General features: G+C 33.2%; 1 protein-coding gene and 1 pseudogene across 6 annotated transcripts in view; one reads left to right on the top strand and one right to left on the bottom strand.

The window, feature by feature from the left end:
* The window catches only part of RUNDC3B (RUN domain containing 3B), a 121,483-nt gene that overhangs the window by 30,921 nt on the left and 69,177 nt on the right, over positions 1-21,385 (bottom strand). For all 6 annotated transcript variants that reach the window (XM_028120382.2, XM_088018437.1, XM_088018439.1 and 3 more), the window contains 4 exons: positions 19,903-19,992; positions 18,823-18,903; positions 6,893-7,061; positions 5,766-5,923 (listed from right to left, as the gene is read on the bottom strand). In XM_028120382.2, the coding sequence (XP_027976183.1) occupies positions 5,766-5,923; positions 6,893-7,061; positions 18,823-18,903; positions 19,903-19,992 (498 nt within the window). The remainder of the gene's footprint in view (positions 1-5,765; positions 5,924-6,892; positions 7,062-18,822; positions 18,904-19,902; positions 19,993-21,385) is intronic.
* On the top strand, positions 1,935-2,042 carry LOC114222522 (U2 spliceosomal RNA; annotated as a pseudogene).

The following is a 21,385-nucleotide window of genomic DNA, read 5'->3' as shown; positions in this document are numbered from 1 at the left end:
TCCCTGATGAGGTCAAAGCAGCCAGTCCCCTGTGAGTAGAGAGGATACAAACCAGTGCTGTCCAACAGAAATATAAGAAGAGTGACATATATAATTTAAAATTTTCTAGTAGCCACAGTAAAAAGAATTTTAATAATGAACTTATTTAGCCCAATATGTCTAAAACATTACCATTTCAATATGTAGTCAATATAAAGTTTTTAATGAGCTATTTTAAATTCTTTATTTCATGCTGTCTGATGTGGATTTTACACTTACAGCACATCTCAGTCCACACTACTCACATTTCAAGTGCTCACCAGCCACATGCAGCTACGGGCTAATGTCTTGGACAGCACAGGTAAAGAACAAATGAAAGAAAAAGAACTAACACTGGACATTCTATAGGAAAAGTCTGCAAATAGATAATGACAGGATAAGTACAAGTGGGGAAAACTAAAGTATTCAGAGACATAATTATATGTCATGTAAGACTTTGATTCTTAATTCAAAAATGCAACTCTAAAAAGGGTTTTTTTTTTTTAAGACAATTGGGGAAATTTATTATAGATGAGCACTTAGATGATAAAAAGAATGTCCCTAATTTTATCAGGTGTGATTATAAGATTATGTGAGAAAATGTCCACTTTCTTAGAGATGTGCAAAGAAGTATGTAGGAATGAAAAGACAGGATTTGCTTCAAAATGGTTCAGTAAAAAAAGAAAAGGAAAATGAAAAAAAGATAAAGGAAATGTGACAAATGCTTGGTAACTATTCAACCTAAGTGATGGGTAATCAGGGCTTTATTATACAAATCTCTTTTTTGTGTACACTTGAAAATTCTTTAATAAAAACTTTAAAATAGCATTAGAATTTAAATGCTAATTTTATTTTTTATAAAGGTCAACTACATGTTAAAGAATGGAAATTAAACAAAACAATGGTATTTATGTATTAATACTAACGTGTGTTATTTACAAATTGTACTTTAAGGAGGATTCCTTTCTTTATGTACTCAGTGTAAAACTTTTACAAAATAAGGATGCCAAAAGCAAGCCTCTTTTCTAGTCTGAGTCACTTCTATGTGAAAAACTGTAGTAGTCCCAACTGTTGCTAGGCCCCTTGCCCAAATATACTGACATCTGCTCTACTGAAGAATCCACCAGAAGTTTTAATCAAACATCATGACTAAAGGCAATGAAATAACATCCATATCAAATCAGTACCCTTTCTTGTTGTAATATTTAATTCCCCATTATCACTCAAGAAAACACAATACAGTGTAGTTTGACTAACTATCTGGTATCTGGCTTTTTTCTCTTCCGGATGCATCTTCTTGACTTTTCTGTGTTTATATGGATAACAGAGTGTGCGAAATATATTAACATGATGTTAACTCTTAATAATAATTGTTACCTGCCAAAAAATATACATGATCAGGAATTATCATAATTTGTCCATTATTAACTGGGCCAGGATGACATCATTGCATTCTCCTGTTAGGATCTATACCACTCAGCCTAAACCTGGTGAAGCAGGATGCTACAGAATCACTGACTTATGGTTTGCAGGCTGACAGATCACACCGTCACTACTCACCAGGAACTACACAAACATGGCTGTTGAACTATAACAATGCCCTAGTTTTAACAATGCATGATTCTTTACTTCTGTTCGCTAGATTCTACAGTTCCTTCATGAGGGAGCCTTACAGGATATGTTACTATTCCTATAGCTTTTTGCACCATAAATAGAAAAACTGCATCAAATAGCAAAAACTCCTTTTTATAAATTTTACTGGTATTAATCAAGACAAAGGTATTTAGATTCTACTCACTGTTCTGAGGCTTTGCAATTAGTGTTTTACAAAGACATCTATCTGAAGATCTAAACCTGTGGATGAGGACAAACCTTTCCTCCCGTGTAGGGTTCTCTTCAATAACAATGTGACCAAAATCGCTTCTCAGCCTTTCGGCTAAGATCAAGTGTAGTATCTGTTCTTATCAGTTTAACAATGTGACCAATGGTGTCCATCTGTCCACTTCATTAACTTATGAGCTCCTTGTGAAGACAGACTATATCTTTCTTATTCTCTGGATTCTCGGTACTCTCAAGCACAGAAGTATACATTTAAATAAATGTTTACTGAATAAAACTAAACTCAAAAATGAAAAGGTTTCCCACCATTAGCATAAATAATATGACAGTAAGTTTTTTATAAGGCCATAAACACTACATTTCATAATCTTAAGAGAGACTTTTCATGTAATGATTCAAAGTATAACTAATACCTTAAGCTTGTTTTAATTTATTTTATTGAATGAAGTTTAATATGCCAGCAAAATTGAATTAAAACTTATCTAAAATAAAATAAAGGTATGTCACAGATTTCAATAAGACTATGAAAATAAAGATCTAGAATGATGCTGTATTTCTCAATGAAATGATAGCATTATTCCTAACCAGTATTTGGAGATTTAAAATTACCTGATACTTTAAAATTCCACCAACATAAATGTAACCACTCAAATACACCTTAGTCAAAGACTAATAATCTAAAATAATCCAAATTAGTATTGTATCAGTGATCAGTGAAGAATTACAGTTAAAAATGGTACCAGTAAAGTAGTAAGTAGCCATGTATGTCTTCCTCCTAATATACACCAATCTATACTGTAATTATAAATATTAACCCAATATACACAAGCCTTATTTATAAATGTTAATCCAAATGCCATTTGGAAACTAGATTTGAAAAACAAATTTTTTGAAACTTGGGTATTACACAGTCTAAACTCATTTGTTTGATCTGTAGCATTTGGGCATAATAAAGTAAAACATTTTAAATTTACCATTTATCCAAGTGTATTTAACAAGGATATTTTAAGGTTTTTATAGACCAAAAGAGAGGAATAATCTTTGAATATTTTCTTGTTCTAACTATATTATACATGATAGCATTTAATACTCATAGTAATCCATAAGGTAAGTATTATCTCCAGTTTACAGATAAGGAGACAGATGCTCCAAGACATTAATTAAGATTGAACTCATAATAATAGGCAAATACAAAACCAGTGTCTGAACATAGTCCATATTTGTAATAAAGCTTTAGAATGCTCCTTTAGTACACCACACTCCCTATACTCTATTCAAAACTATAGGATGTTCACATTTTATGAGTATTCAAAGAATTAAAGCATACTTTAACAGTTACTCAAAAATACATCTAAGCATTGAGAAATATATAAAAAGAATAAGGTAAGTGACAAAGGATTTATATCAACCAGGAAAAGATGATTAACATAATGTGAAAGCAAAGATAAACCATTTAATACTCCTCTCCTGACCTTTTCCTTTCCACATTTAAAATTTTAATCTTCTCAGGGCTACTATTGTCTTCTCAGGATTACAAAGAAAATTCCAGTACCCAGCTTTCATTGCAGGCCGTCCTAACCTAAATCTCAGTAAGAAAAGAAGGAAAAAAATGTCCACTCTCTCCCTATAGCCACATATATGCCCAGAGTACTCTGTATCTTACAGATGATTCAGTTAATGTAGTGAATTGAGAAGATTCTCAAAGGAATGTATCTTACTCTTCTGTTCAGGATCCTTGTAAGTGGTTTTTGTACAAAGGGATCTTGTAAGATACCAATTAACCTGGCTAAAAGTGTAGCCATGTTATGTGAAATTACATCTTTGACCCTAAACTCAAGAAAATAGCCTAATCCAGATTGGTGACCTTCAGTATTTATTTTTTGCTCTGGTAATATTTAGTTGAAATCTCCTTGAAGGGATTAAAAAAACTGTAAGTATCAATGATACTCTTCTATCATAGAAGTATAATAAAACCATAACTCAGATTCTTTTTTCAAACTAAAAAGTTTGAGTCTTCTCCTTTACATTATCAAAAGTACAATAAATGTGATACATTTTATTATTCAAATGAAAATATCTCTTTGATAAAATAAAAACTGATTTCACAATTATTTTTAAGTTAAAAGCATTGAGACAAATTACCAGTATCAACTGCAAAAGAAAAATTAAATTATCTTCTACTCTTTTAGCTGTAAAGAAATAACTAGAAATCTTTATTGTTTGGCTCTGGATATTTTTCTCCCTGCTTACAGAAGCAAAGAGTTATGGAAGGTATTAATTTGCCTCTCAATGAGTGATATGCCACAGGACAAACTCTAAAAAATAAGAGTATGGGAACATAATTCTTTTCATCGAGATACAAGATCCTAGAAAACACTGAAATTTTATGTTAGTTAATAAAAGCTTTTTATTTAAAAAATCATATATGCAAACAATGAATCATGGAACACTACATCAAAAACTAATGACTACTGTATGGTGACTAATGTAACATAACATAATAAAAAAAATCATCTTTCATGTTTACTAGGTCTCAAAGGATCTCCCTGGAAATTACATGTTAATTACAAAAGGAACCACAGTAACTATATCGAAAGAAAAACATCTTAACCAAATGATTAAAATTAGTATCAGTAATAAAAGGCCAACAAACTCCACAGACCTCTGAATATGATATTCCCAACACTTACAGACACACCACTTCTATTCCAACCACAAATGGATAAACTCATTCTAATCATGAGGAAAAGCAAACCAACTCAAACTGAGGGACATTCTATAAAACTACTACCTTGTATTCTTCAGAAATATCAATTTCATATGAGACAAAGACTGAGAAACTGTTAAAGGTGACTGAAGAAACGAGACTAAAGAAATGAATAACCAAATGCAAAACATGATTCTGAACTGGATCCTGTACCAGAAAAAACAAAGCTGCAATAAGAGACATTATCTGGACAACTGATGAAATTGGAATGAATTATGGATAAGGTGAAAGTATTACATTGATTTGAATTTCTGAAGTTGATAGATGATCTGTGGTTATATAAGAGAATATCTTTGGTCTCAGGAAAGACAAAACTGAAATATTATGGGGTAAAGAGTGGTGATGTATGCAAGAGGGAGAGAATCATGAGTAAATGTGGAAAAGTGTTGAAATTTGGTAAATCTAAGAAACAGCCTATCAGAAATCTTTGTACTATCTTGCAACTTCTCTGAAATCTTGAAATTATTTCAAAATAAAAACTTTTAAAATCATCCTTTAAGATTAAATAAATATTAATGTGAGAAGATTTTCACCATAAACAATTAATTGATAAAATCAAGTCTGATGAAATGGTATGATTAGTACAGGTGCTCTGAATAGTCACAAATTAAGGAGATTATACCAGAGTATAGATTAATACACACCTTTCTTCAGCAAAACAAAAACAAAACAAAAAACAAAAAAACTACTGCTATGGAAAAAAGCTATACTAAAGTGTGCTTAGTGATACACATGTGGGGACAAACACTGCACCATCATTGTACTGTGAGTGGTACTGGTCTTACATCCCATCTTTTGAATCAATCAATTAGTCAATCAATGACTAAATAAATACTTCTAAAATTATGTATATGCATTTGAGAGAATACACATCAAGTCATAGCAGTTAACTCTGGGTAGCACACACTTGAAGACAGTTTTTATTTTCTTCCTGTATTTTGTAATATTTCTGCCATGAGTATGGATTACTCATTATCATTACTATAATGATAAAAGGAAGAGTAAACTTTTTAAAAAGAGTAAGTGAAAAGAAACTTAATAGCAGGCAGTCAGATTTCTCAGAATTTGAATCCTATGTCAAAACATGACATTTTCTTATGTTTATATACGGCCAATATTTTCCCGAAAGGATCTCACTTACAGCTGATCTTGAAGCTCCACAATTATATATTCTAATTGTTCCTTTTCCAATTTATGGGCCAGATCAGAATCTTCAATCCTCTGAAGTAGTATTTTATTCTGGGAGACAGATTCAGACAGCTGGTTCTCTCGAAGTCGTAAGAGTTCTTCAAGATAACCCTGAAAATACAGTACCAACAAGATAAAGCTACTGCAGAATTCTAATGTATCTCTTGAAGATCAATACTGAGTAGGTTAAATGCTATTCTTTCCATATTGTAATGAAACAATCTCAAAGTATTACTGATGAAATAGTAAAAAAATAATCATTTTAATTGAATACAAAAATTTAACGTATGTCTTCCATCCCTTAAAGCCCTTCCTGAAGTTCAATAAGAGGTTTGCTTGCAGTGGGTAAACTGGAAGTTTGTACATTTTGACCCCCTTCACCTATTTTACCCATCTCCACCATGTTCACATTCCTGGTGAACTGGTTCTTTTTTTTTCAAGAGCAATGTATTTCTTTAGTCTTAATAGTGCTTTTGCCGTAAGGTCTATGTTGAATGGTATTAACATAAAATTTTTTTCGTATTTGTCCACTTTACCTTTACCCTCTTAATAAATGCTAAAATCTCAAACATATAAATGAAACCACATACAGAAGAATAAATGACTTATTTTTTAATTTAATTTTTAACTTCTTTTAGAGGGCGGGGGGGGGCAGAGAGACAAGGAGAGAGAGAATCTTAAGCAGGCTCCATGCTGAGGAGCTCGAGGGCTCAATTCCACAACCCTGAGATCATGACCTGAGCTGAGATCAAGAGTCGGATGCTTAACTGACTGAACCAACCAGGTGCCCCTAAATGGCTAATTTTTATGTTAAAAACACAAAATTAGAAGAAGTTGAAAAAACAAAAACCTCTTTTAAAACTCTGCATGATTTTTCATTAAGAGAACATAACATAATAATAAATAAATAAGTAAGTAAGTAAGTAAATAAATAAATAAATAAAGAGAAGGACAATTCAAGAACAGAAAGGAAGTAGCAATGGGTCAACACTTACATTCAGCTAAAAGATCTTTTGGCAGTGACAGTCCAAAGGCAATAATGAGAATCAGATTAAATGACTTTTGGCAAATGATAAATACCTTCTGTTCCAGGGTTAGCTGATACTTTTGTTTAACTCTCTTACACTTGTTGAACCAACTATTCTCATCCATGATGAAAGGAGGCCCGACAGTCTCTGGAGTGCTGCTTTCACTACCACTGCTTCCCAAAGTTCTCAGCTCTTCCTCGTCACTGCTGATGCTGTCAGAACTGGGAAGATTAAAATTTTCAAAATAAAGTTATTATGTTTCACTCCATTAAGAAATACTTCTCTGTTTTGTAAGCTACTGGTGAGCCAACTGCAAAATTTTTAGCACTCCATATACAATTATAATATGATATTACAAAGACTTTAGCTTCCTGAAAAAAATGACCATCTAGTATAGACTGCCGACTCCCTCTCAGAGAGTCAAGCCTCAAGATGCTGCAAAAGTTCAATTGAGGTTTATAAAGCTAAAGAATTAACATAAGAACTGTGAGAATGGGGCGCCTGGGTGGCTCAGATGGTTGAGCATCTGCCTTCGGCTCAGGTCATGATCTCGGGGTCATGGGATTGAGCCCCACATTGGGCTCCTGGCTCAGCGGGGAGCCTGCTTCTCCCTCTGCCTCTCCCCCTGCTCATGCTTTCTCTCTCTGTAGCTCTGTGTCTCAAATGAATAAATAAAATCTTAAAAAATAAAAGAAGTGAGAATGTTCTGAGAAGAGAGAAAGGATTTCCAGAGAAGAGAACCAGAAAACCTAGATGTGTTGGAAAGAACTTTCCAGATGAGTTTTTTACTGTCTCAGGGAGATGACTGCCTGTCCAGTATCCACTGCTGTGCAGACAAACAGCACGACAAGCCTAACGTCAGTGGGGTATAATAGGGCAATGTTCGAGGTCAGCTCAGCTTTAGCAAAGAGGAGATAATAAGAGGTTCAGAAAAACTAGTCACTCCTAAGCATTTTACGTTGGGGGAGGAAGGAAAAGCAGAGGTAGAGGAGAGGAAACACTGTTTACAATCCATATCTGAAATTCCTAATGATATCCATATGGTAGAAAAGGACAGAATAAGGTTGAAAAAAGAAGAAGAAGAAGAGGAAGAAGAGGAAGAGGAAGAGGAAGAAGAGGAAGAGGAAGAGGAAGAAGAGGAGGAAGAGGAGGAGGAGGAGGAGGAGGAGGAGGAGGAAGAAGAAGAAGAAGAAGAAACTAAATGAAGAAATGCACTAAAACAGGTATCTGGTTTAGAAGAAAGAGGAGGTGTTACACTTAAAGAAGAACAGGGAAAAACACACTTTAAAATATAAGCAATGGTATTAACATAAGAAAAATAGCATAAAAATATTCTGTATAATCTTCAAAGTATTAAAACAACCTCTGACCTATCAAATGGAGTAGAATAAGAAAATACAGTAAATTCAAAACAAAAAATAAGATGGCAGAATAATCCCTAATACAAAATAAGTTACAAAAATCTTAAATGGGTTAAACTCAACAGCCAGAGCCAAATGTTTAAGTTTAATTAAGACAAATAAGGACTGGAGTGCTGTGGGTGGCTCAGTCGGTTAAGCGTCCAACTCATGATTTTGGCTCAGGTCATGATCTCATGTGTCAGGGGATGAAGCCCTGCATCAGGCTCTGTGATCAGTGCTTGAGATTCTATAACTCCCTCTCCCTATGCCCCTCTCCCTCACATGCTCTCTCTCTAAAATAAATAAATAGACCTTAAAAAAAGACAAATAAGGACCAACAATAAGTTGTCTACAAGATACGTATGAATACAGAACAATTAAAACTAAAGAAATGGAAAGCACATCAAGAAAACATGACTCAAAAGAAATCCAGGTCAGAAATAATAATTTCATAGGTTTACAGAGATATAATGGAAAATATCATAAGGATCAAAGAAAGATACATATTTCATTTTCTGTGATCTGTGTTTACACCTTTGGGCTCCAGAGTCTAGGGACCAAGTATATTGCAAATATGAATCAGAGACCTCTGCATAAGGAAAAGTCCTACCTCCAAGGAGACACTCTCAGTCAGTGATCTAAGTCACAAAGCAGTAAACAAACACATACCAAAGGAAATTTGCCTGTCACAGCCATGGCTTTTAGTGGACTAGAGAAAATAAAGCAGTGGCTGATGATAAACGTCCAGCTCTGAAAAACAAACAGACCTTTTAAAAAAATTATATTGACATTAAAAATTAAATGGATGAGCTAACAGGCAGATACAATTGAAGAGGGAATTAACAAAAAATATGAAGAAATTACAATTACTTACTAAAGATTTTCAAAATGCTAAGAAAAAAATAACTGCTATGCTCAATAGCAAATCCAGCAAAATTATCCTCCCAGAAAGAGGGCAGTATAAGCTTACATACTCAGAAAACTAAAACCAGAGAGCTGTACCAAGAAATTCTCCTAAAAGAACTAATGATCATACTCCAAGAAAAAGGAAATGATCCAAGAAGAAACAGTGAGCAAAAGAAAACCTAAACAAATACTGAGAGCATGAAACACTAACAATGATGCCTGCTTTGTGGAATTTTAAATACATCAACGAGAGACCTAAAATTCTAGACAGTAATAGCATATGTCAAGAATGAAATGACTGGAGTTAAAACAATGCAAAGTTCTCATTTATACAGATAGGTAGTAAAGATACTAACTTTATACTTTGTTAACTTTTAAGTATGCATATTAAAATTAATGGAGTACCAATACAAGAAGAGAAGTATAGTATGTAACTCGTAAACTAGTAGAGAAATAAAATGGGAGAAGAAAAATCATTACAGAAAGAAAAGAGAGGGAGAAGGAGAAAGAGAGAAAGGATAGAAAAAGAAATACAAAAAATGTGGAAGAGAAAGCAAAGAGTAGAGGGGCACCTAGTAGCTCAGTCAGTTAAGCGTCCAGCTCTTAATTTAGGCTCAGGTCGCGATCCCGGGGTCCTGGGATGAAGCCCCATGTCGGGCTCCGTGCTCAGCAGGGAGTCTGCTTGAGATTCTCTCCCTCCCTCTTCTTCTGTCCTCACCCCCTCACTCTCTAACATAAATAAATCAATCTTAAGATAAAAAAAAGGCAAAGAGTACAATGGTAGCTATCAATCCAAATGTACCAGCAAATGTCCAAATCACCTCAGTTTAATGAGAACTGGGTGTTATGAGCAAATGATGAATCATTAAATTTTACCCTTGAAACTAATAATACACTATTAACTAAATTGAATTTAAATTAAAAAAGAAGACAAAGCCTTTTAGACTAGATTTTTTAAATTCCAGCTAAGTATATTTTGATGAGCATTGAGTAATATATGGAGTTGTTGAATCACTATATTGTACACTTGAAACTAACATAACGCTGTATGTTAACTACACTGGAAATAAAAAATTCCAGTTAAGTACTACTTTAAAAAGATATACTTTAAAAAAACAGGACACGAAAAGGAAAAGCACTGTATTTCATAAATTCCTGCTGTACATTTTTTATATATTAACATATCTGAAGTCAGGATACAGCTTACAATTGATGATATCTTACCTGCTCTCAAACCATTTTCTCACATATTAATGTCTCTGAACTGAGATGCATTTACAATGGAAGGCATGTCAGGTTATATGAAATATGGTTTAAAAAAAGATAAAAAATATACTAAAAAATACTAACCTAATGAAAATTGGTGGGGCTCTATTTATATCAGACAAAATGGGCTTTAAGGAATAAAAAATTACTATGTATTTACAGCTACCATATACAGACAAAAAAATTCATTATTTCAGGAAAATCTAAGAATTCAAAACTTAGATGCATCTTTTAAGTTAGATTCAAAAACCAGAAAGCATAAATTGAAAGTACTACCTGAAAAAAACTGAAAAAATCAGATACCACAATGAAAGAATTTAATTCATCAATTCAAAGAGAAAAATAAGAAAATAAGAAAGGTTATAGAATATTAGAACAACCATTATCAAGCATAATCTAACGAATATAGGACACAACCATTAGAATGTTGATCAATTCTAGGCCATTTTTCAACAAATTTCAAGAAACTATTATTATGTGGACCATATCGCCAATCACAACTATAACAAAAGCCCTCAAAATGTTTGAAAATTAAAATTTACGTTTCAAATATTCTTTGGTCAAAAAAATTATAATGGATATTTTACTTAAAACAACTAAAATAAAAACAACTTATCAAACTTATACAGCTAAAGTAGTACTTCAAGGGATATCTGTAGCCTTACATCCTTATAAGAGGTAAATTTAAGTACTGAGAAAGAAAAAAAATCATAAAAATTCTCCATAAACTGGGTATAGAGGGAATGTAGCTCAATTAAGGCCATATCTGACCAGCCCACAGCTACTTTCATACTCAATGGTAAAAAAGCTGAAAGCCTTTCCTCTAAGGTCAGGAAGAAGACAAAGATACCTACTGTCCCCACTATTATTCAACATAGTATTTATTGGAAATCCTAACCAATCCTAACTTGGAAAGGAAGAAGTCAAACTGTTTGCAGATGACATGATATTGTATATAGAAAACCTTAAAGACACCAGCAATAAACTGATAGAATGAAGGAGTTCAGTCAAGACACAGAGTACAAAATCAATATACAAAATAAGCTGTGTTTCAACACAATAATGACAAACCATCAGAAAGAAAAATTAAGAAAGCAATCCCATTTATAATTACATCAAAAAGCATAAGATACCTCGGAATAGATGTAAAAGGGGAGGTAAAAGACCTATACACTGGCAACTGTAAGACAGTGATGAAAGAAACTGAGAAAGGCACACATAAACTTCAAGACATTCTCTGCTCCTGAACTGAGAAAATTAATATTGTTAAAATGACCATACTACCCAAGGCAACCTAAGGTTTAATGCAACACCTATCAAAATTCAATGGCATTTTTTATAGACCTAGGACGACCATAAAATCTGTACGGAACCACACACACTGAACAGCCAAAGCAATCTTGAGAGAGAACAGAGCTGGAGGCATTGTACCTATTGATTTCAAAATACATTACAAATCAACAGTTATCAAAAGAGAATGGTACTGGAATAAATGCAGACACACAGATCAATGGAACCTAAGGGAGTCCAGAAATAAACCTACACATATTTGGTCAATTAATTTATGACAAAGGAGCCAAAAATATACAACAGTTAGAGAATAGTCTTGTCAATAAGTGGAGCTGAAAAAACTGATCAGTCTCATGTTAAAGAATAAAGCTGGACCCCTATTTACAGCATACACAGAAATCGACGCAGCAAAGTAGATTAAAGACTTGAATGTAAAACCTGAAACTGTAAAACTCCTAGAAGAAAACAGAAAGTAAGCTCCCTGACATCAATCCAGACAATGATTTTTGGATTTGAGGCCAAAAACAAAGGAAAATAAAAGCAAAAGCAAAAATAAACAAATGGGCCTACATCAAACTAAAAGGCTTCTACGTAGCAACAGAAACCACCACAAAATGAAAAGGCAACCTACTGATTGGGAGATAATATTTGCAAATCATAAATACAATAAGGAGTTAATATCCAAAATAGAAACTCAACAGCAAAAAGACATATAATCCAATTTCAAATAGACTAAAGACCTGAAAAGACATTTATCCAAAGAAGATATATGAAAAGCTCACAGGTACGTGAAAAGATCATCAACATCATTAGTCATCAGGGAAATGGCATATCAAAATCACAATGAGATACCACCTCACACCTGTTAGAATGGCCATCATCAAAAAGACAAAAGATAACAAATGCTAGTGAGGATGTGGAGAAAAGGGAGCCCTTGTGCACTGTTGGTGGGATTGTAAATTTGATAATAGCCACTATGGAGTTTCCTCCAAAACTGAGAAATAGAACTACTATATGATCCAGAAATTCCACTTCTGGGAATATATCCAAAGAAAACAAAAAACTTGAAAAGATATCTGCATCCTACATTCATAGCAACACCATGTACAATAGATGAGATGTGGAAACAATCTCAGGGTCCATCAGTGGATGAATGGATACATATAAAATAGAATATGAAATCCCACCATTTGCAACAACATGGATGGACCCTGAAGGTATTATGCTAATAAGTGAAATAAATCAGAGAAAGACAAAAGACAAATACTTTATGATTTCATTCATATGTAGAATCTAAACACACAGACACCCCCCACACAAAACTAGTAGAAAAAGAGATCAGACTTGGAGTTACCAAAGGCAGAGAGCAGAGGGAAGGAGGACATGGAGAAAGGGGAGGGGAACTGGAATGAGATGGTCAGAAGGTTCAAACTTCCAGTTGTAAGATAAATAAGTTCCAGGGATGTAACATACAAAACGATGACCAGAGCTAACACTGCTGTATGAAAATAGGAAAGTTGTTAAGAGAATAAATCCTAAGAGTTTTCATCTCAAGGAGAATTTTTTTTTCCTTTTTCTTTTTTTTTATTGTGTCTATATGAGAAGATGGATGTTAGCTGAACCTATGTGGTAATCATTTCACAATATGTGCAAATCACAAACCTTCATTCTGTATTCCTTAAATTTATGGTGGCTCAGTCAGTTAAGCATCTGCCTTCGGCTCAGGTCATGATCCCAGGGTCCTGCGATGGAGCCCCACTTCAGGCTCTCTGCTCAGCAGGAGAGTCTGCTTCTCCTTCTCCCTCTGCCCCTCTGCCCCGCTCATGCTCTCTTTCCCTCGTTCACTCTCTCAAATAAAATCTTTAAAAAAAAATAAAAATGAAAAAAAACTATAAAAATGACAAACCTTTGGCAAGAATGATTTTAAAAATTAAGCAAAAAAAGGGCTATGAACACAAAAGGCAAAAGGTAACACAACTAGAAATGAAGAGATTTAAGAGCTATTAAAAGAAATCTCTGAACATCATGATATATATGTATATTTTTAATTTTAATAAAATTTATCAAAATTGAATCAATAATAGAAAATCAGAATGATTATATGACTACCAAAGAAATTAAGTTAGTAATTTTTTAAAACTTCAAAGAGTAGAAAGGGAAGACTGTGATAATAAGTTCCTTGAAAGGACAAGAAAGAAAATAAATACTTTTCCACAGTGACTCCAAGGAACTATATAAACACTTCATATACATTATCTCATTAATCTTCATGATAACCCCATGAATTGTTGCTCCACTACTTAATAGATTCATCCAACAAAGGAAGATATTAAGAGTAAGAGATAATTAGTTTGCTCACGCTCACACTAGTAAGGGAAACTGGTAGTACATTACAAAGTTTTTAAACAATATTACATTGCCTCTGAACATTTCAATGACCAACAATCCTATAGCTGTTCAAAAAAGCTGAATGGATGGTAGACAAATAATATGGCTAAGAAGGTAAACTGATGCCAGGTCATGAATGGTCTATATGTGTTGCTAAGACTTATTTTATCCTATGCACAATTACAAAAGTTGATGCTCATAAAAGTATCTCTTATTTTAAAAGACAAAGAAATTCTGCAAACATTTTTGGTGGGAAAATGACACTTAAGAATTTCAGAAACATTCCTATATTTTAAAGAGAAAAATGGTTTTAGAATTTTTACTGAGACAATGAAGGAAATATAGTGATATAAAAGGAAAAATCATTTACTTTTACCAAAAATCTTTAATGCTTTATTATTTATACTTGATAAGAAAGTAAGAATTATAATCACTCCCCTTCTTTATTCCTTTACTTCTAATAATTAAACATTTATTTTTAACAAAGATAGACAAAGAAGAAATAACAGATCTTAATTTAAGGAGGTAAAAGTGATGGTGCCAAAGGGTTTGCTGATGGATCCTATGTGGATTATGGCAGAGAAAATTCAATGATGATATCAAAGTTTTGAGCATAAGCAGCCAGAATGACAGAACTACAATTCTTGGAATGGGAAAGGCTAAAGGAAGAAAAGTTGTGAGGAGAGAAATTAGGAGTTCAACTTAGTACATGCTCATTCGAGGTGCTTATCACACATTCAAGTGGAGATGGCAAGTTGGCAGCTAGATGTAGAAGTCTAGAGCTTAGGGCAGTGCTCCAGGTAGAAGTATACATTTGGGAAAGAGTAGCATAAAGATAATATTTAGAACCATAAAACTGGATCAAACTACTTAGAGAGTGACTACACATAGAAAAGATTATTTGGGAATGATCTCTGAAAGAGTCTAACATTTAGAGGTTGGGGAGGTGAGGAGAAACGGGGACAGGAAGTAAGGAGGAGCCAACAGGAGGGAAACTGGAGAAGTGCTGAAGAGAGCAATCATGGGTATCAAACTGCTCAAAGGTTGAGACAGATGAGGAAACGATTTAACCACTGGATTTGGCAATGAGACATCACTGCTGACTTTGACAAGAGCACTTTCAGGGGTAATTACTAAAGCTCAATTTGAATAGTGCAAGGCAGAATGGAGCCAAAAACAAAAAACAAAACCTGGAGACACAGTTTCATAATAAAGGAGAGGTGACTGAAAAGTAGCTCATAGTGACTATGCGGAAAGTCTGTTTTGTTTTTTAACATGGGGAAAATAACAACATTGCTTGTATGCTGTGATGTGTGGGAAGATCTAGAAAAGAGGGAAAATAAATGGAAGAGGACAACTATTTGGGGTGAAGACCTTAACATAAGAGAGAAGATGGGATGTGGTGTACAGGTCAAAGGACTGGTCTTCCATAGCAAAATGATTATTTTACCCCTACAAGAAGCGAGGGAAATGCAGACTGTATGGGACAGAACGTCTAAGAAGGGCAATTTAACAACATACAGGACTTAACAGTCTCTTTAAATCAGCCATTTTGTTTGTAGAAATTTGCCTCATTAAGGAAATAATCCTGTTTAAGTACAAAGACTTAGCTATAAGAATGCTTATGACAACATTATATTTAAAAGCAAAAAACTGAAGGCATCATAAGAGACCAACAATAATTAGCTACTGGACTTTTCAGGCCTAAAATCCATTCAAGAAAAAATGTTTAAAGTTATATCAAGATGTAACTCAGAAAAACTGAGTTTCATCTCACTGGTACACAACCTAAAACTAAAAACCAGTTTTAAATATGAAATATATTTTAGGATGTTTTCTATTAACATATTTCATATATTTAACTTTGAAAGGTAACAATGCTCCATTTCAAAAGACTAATGTCTAATAAACATTTTTAAAAAGTTCAGTGGCAGGGCGCCTGGGTGGTTCAGTCGGTTAAGTGGCTGCCCTCGGCTCAGGTCATGATCCCAGGGTCTGGGATCAAGTCCCCCCTCGGGCTCCCTGCTCAGCAGAGAGCCTGCTTCTCCCTCCCCCTCTGCCTGCCGCTCTGCCTACTTGTGCTCTCTCTCTCTCTGTCAAATAAATAAAATCTTAAAAAAAAAAAAATTCAGTGGCACCAGTGATCAGATAAATGCAAATTAAAACAATAGGAAAAAACCCCAACAGGATATCATTTTTCACTTAAAGAATTGGCCACACTTTTAATACTTAGTTGGCAATGGGGGGAAGGTGGCAATCTCTCATGTTGCCTATAGAAACTAAACTAGTATACTAGGCCTCTCTGGAGGGCAATATGACAGCATATTTCAAAAGCTTTAATAAATAATATATATGGTTTATTCAAGAAATTTTACTTCCAGGAGTTTAACTTAAATAATTGTGGTCTGTATAAAAAGATGTAGTTACAAGGTTATTAACTGCAATAGTGCATGTGACAGCAAACTAACTGAATGCATCCTAAAGGTCCAACAATAATTGGGTAAACACGTTATATAGATAATTAAATTATATTCATTTAGGGAAATGAGGCTGTGGAAGGACAGTTAATGACATGCAAAAATGTCCATTATACAGTATTAAGGGAAATAAGTATTACATGTACATTACAATTCCATTTTAATTAAAGAAAAAATATATCTATGCATAGAAAGTGCCGAAAAGCTACCCATCAAAATGTTAATGCTTCTAGCAGCTGCTTCTCAAAGGTAAGATTATGAGTGACTTAAACTTTCTTCTATCTACCTGTCTTTATTTTCTAATTTTTCTATAATTAGTACATATTACTTTCCAAATAAATTAAAAGGAGAAATTTTGTTAGGGATAGACTTTTACAGTTTCTTAAAATTAGAAACCCAATAAAGCTTTTTAAAAATTTGTCTAATACAGGCATATTTCATGGAAGCAACTGAATGTTTAAAATACTGGTTCTTTATGACAATAAGGATAGTTTAAATCTTTCTAAAAAGAAGATCTCCATGGTCAGTAATGTAAATGTGCTTATGACTAGATTGAACTGATATTTGCCTTCCCATTTTATTGTTCTTTTTATAAGATAGGAGAAATCCCTCAGCATATAAAGGAGAGGGAACTATACATACATGTTTGGATTAGTGCATCAGAGAAAGAGGAAGTTGCATAAAAATTCAGACAAAAAGTGGTTAAGCAAGTTGGAAACACAGAGCATATATCACCAAATTCATTCTGAGGGGACCAGTTGAGAAAGTTCCATTATTATAAAGTGTTGTAATAATTAATACAGACTCATATAAGTAGGAGAGAAAAATGAGATTTCACACTTATCTTTATATTTTAATTTAAGTCACTTCCTAAATCACTAAAAATAGCCTTTCCACCTATATGTTAATGGCCAAACCCCTAACGTGCAGCTGTCATCTTGCTCTATAATTCCAGGCCTGTGGCACACTCTGCACAAACTAGCTGTATGACTATGGACAAGTTATTTAACCGCTCTGCATTTCAGTTTTTTCATTTGTAAAATTAAAATAGTGGTGCCTATGTCACTGGCTTTTTAGGATTAAATGAGTTAATGGAAGGAAAGTACTTTGAACAATGCCTGATATATAGAAAGCTTTCAATAAGTATTATCACTATTCTTTTTACTAGTATTATTTTTGAACTATTTGTTACCTTCATAAAATGTCCTATAATCCAATACATCCCAAACAGTGTGATTTTATGCCTGTTCAAAAATTCTTGCTGTAATTTTTTTATAGATCTAATGTACTAGAATTATCCCTTTTCCCAAGTAATCCATTTACTCAAGTTAGAAATCTTGGTAGCATAATATTGTGTTACTTCTCCCTCACTACCTGAAGTATCTTCACAGTCCTATCTCTCCAATAGTGACTTCTCTCATCCTGGAGACAAGGACTATACTTCTCAGAATTTCACGTAGCACCTACACTCTTGCAATCTATGTACCCCTGGCAGTTAGGAAAGTTTCTTTCTTACATTAGGTCTTCAATAAATGCATCTTCAGTGTGCATGTGTGTGTGTGTGTGTGTGTGTGTGTGTGTATGTACATTACAAATATACATATATTACTCTCTCTTTCTGTTTCCCTTACAGCTCTGGCCTTACCACAACATTTTTAAAATATATAAAGACAATCATTCTATTCAGGAAACAAATTATGCACATAAAAAAATCCACAGATTTCATCTGATTAATTTTCAATGCTGATGAGATTGCAGGAAATTCTTAACTCTCACACAGTCCTGGTAGTAGGATAAATTGGTACAACTCTTTTATACAGACATACTTTAAGGGCCATAAAATTTTTCATCGTATTTGCCTGAGTAACTGTAAATTCACAGTAAAAACAAAAAGAAAATTGATTTGCACAAAGTGTTCGTTATTCTTTCCTTTATAATGAAAAGAAAATGGAGAACAATCTGAATGATGGATTTCAGTTTTGAACTCTCAATGGACTATAACAGGGCTACTAAAGTTATCATTATAATGACTATAGCAATAGAAATACATGCTGTTTTCTAAAAACTACATTTATGCTGGAATTACAATTACACAAAAAGTGTATTTACATAAACACTAAAAATGCAAATGGATTTTGTATTTTTGAATGATTTCTGATACTGAAATAAAAACAGTTTTAATCAGATGACTATATTACACATGATATTCAACTATAAATTAAGATTTCAGTAACATATTTCAAAACGTCAAATACCTCTGGGTAAACTTCAAATATGGTGTGTAGTCTATTACGGCAGGAAAGTTTCCATCCAATCCTTCTCCCTTGAGGCAGAAGCTAAGACAAGAGACAATAAATACGTCACATAATAAACTTTTAAATTGATGCTAAGTGTTATAAACAATCTCTTGTTAGAGACGTGTTTCATCAAATTGCAGGTAAATTTTTTTATTTATATTTTATTCATATTTAATTCATACATTACTTGTTACAAATGAACACCTTAATAAAGATACTCTACTTTCACTACCAATGACAAAGGACTGCACAAGTTAATACACTCTAATATGAATATATCACGCAAAAGAAAAACTTTCTGAGAAATCTGTTCAAACATTATTTGTCAGACACTACCTTGGTCTTCATGGATTTTAAGATGTTACTGGAGGATTTTCAAATGAAGACTTGTTCACATTTTCATACAGACTCTTATGTGACATTGACTAACTCCTTAAAAGTTCTAATTAGAAAATGAAAGTTTTTCTAAAATATCTGAATAAGTGAAAGGGCTTGGATCCTAGACCTAAGAAGAATGCTAAAAAAAAAAACCCTTTTAATCTTTAGTCAATCTTTTTTGAGGCCATGGCAACAGGGAAAGGTTGCTGGTCTAGATATATAATACAAACATAAGATACCCAAGATATGCTAGGATCTTTTTTATTTCAATACATGAGATAATAAAAATCTTTCTCGCTTTGAATCTACTTTTAGTGCATCTCTTTATTTTAAAGCAGGAGCTAAAAATACTAAGAGATAAGATCCAAAAATTTCCTCCAGTGCTACCAGGGTATATAATTTTTCTGCTGGGGAAATGCAATCTTGGATTGTTTTGCCCAAGCTAGAGAGCAAACATGTCAGTTAATTCCTTAACCTGAGACAGCCTCTATTCTGAGAGCAAACTAAGAAAGCCGATGTTGCTGGATAGGGAATAACATGAATCAAATATCAATATCCAGCTGTGTGCTTTACTTATTAGCAAACCAAGAAAAAAAAACCTAGGTAGAAACTATTATGAGGTTGTATAACTTAAAAACTGAATACACTTAGATTAAGTACCTGAAATCAATAGCATTTAGTCCAAGCAGCATGCCAGCAAGCATATTTGCTTCCTCACCCAAGACAATTGCTCCATCTTCATAAAATCGCCTAAAAAATTAAATGGGTAAATATGTAAATATTAAAAGCAGACTGAAGTTTCATCTATAGAAATTATTTAGAGACCAAGCTAAAGTAGAAAGAACTAAATTTTATTTATCAAAATAAAAACTATCCGGATCACCCAATTCTTGTAGATATTTAGAAAAAAAAAATCCCAGCATTAACAAAAAAATCATTCTAAGTGTTTCCACTTCTCTTAAAAAGAATCCCTAAAGTGACTCTTTCAATGGGCTAAGACTGTCTACTATTTTTCCCTAATAGTGAAGCAGTATGAATGTAATTTGAAAGGTGGCAAACTCACAGTCATTTATACTGGTCTCTTTTTGAAACTATGTAGACTACTGTGGTATACATAGAACAAACACAAACGCACATTGTTTTTCTGTAATGCCAAGGGTCATTAACTAAATGAAGAACTAGAAAGATGTGATCATTAGTAATTCATGCTAACCTTTAACACTAAAATACTAATGGGCTAGCAGGGTGACTGTGTATGAAAAAGAAAGTGTTCATTATCTCTGACAAAATATGAATATGAATCTATCAGTGTTAATTCCTATAAAGCTTTCTGTTTCAGTTAATATTAGTTGTTAAAATACTAAAATTTTATTTTAATATACTTAAAATATTCTGAGAAAATATCATGATATGAGCCAAAAGGCATTTTTCCACAAAAGAATGTAAGATCATTGTATTTACTTTCTTTAAAAAATAATACTGTGCAAAAGCTACTTTATGTTCAGTAAGCAGGGACCATTTCATTGTTATATCTATTTATATTAGATATAGATAGTAGATGCCACTCTGTAAGACCCCACTAACTAGAAGGAAAACATTTTAGTAAATGAAATTTGTCTTACTCTTTTCAGTAAAAAAAGATTTTAATATGCTCATAATCCCACTGCCAATTCTGCATAGTTCACAGTTTAAAAATACTTTTACAAACATATCATTTGATACTTGCTCAAATAGCCCTGAGGCAAAGGTGGAAACTATCATTAATTTCAAATTTACCATCAAGAAAAGTTAAGAATTAGGTTAAAACAACTTGCCCAAGCTCATGCAGATAAACTGCTCAAGAAAGAAACCTAATTCTTCTTAAGTTCTATACATTTCTATTAAACCATACCACTTCCTATAAAACAAAAATATTTAAAGAGAATTTAACCTATGTTATAGTTCAAAAGGAATTTTAAGTGAATAAAAAGTACAAGGGAAAATAAGAGACCACTATTCTACCCTCTGTCAGATATAAGGCTACAAATAAATACGGTGGGAAGACTGGCTTGGAATAGGTGTTTTCTGTTTCCTTGGAAATATGGGAATTGCTTTTATTGACTTATACAGAAAAGAGAAAAACTAAAGACTTCCAGTCTAACAA

This window comes from Eumetopias jubatus, unplaced genomic scaffold (genome assembly GCF_037043125.1).
Source record: "Eumetopias jubatus isolate StellerSeaLion01/CBP00866 unplaced genomic scaffold, mEumJub1_p1.0 scaffold_14, whole genome shotgun sequence".
Lineage (NCBI taxonomy): Eukaryota > Metazoa > Chordata > Mammalia > Carnivora > Otariidae > Eumetopias > Eumetopias jubatus.
This window is presented reverse-complemented; position numbering and strand designations above follow the sequence as displayed.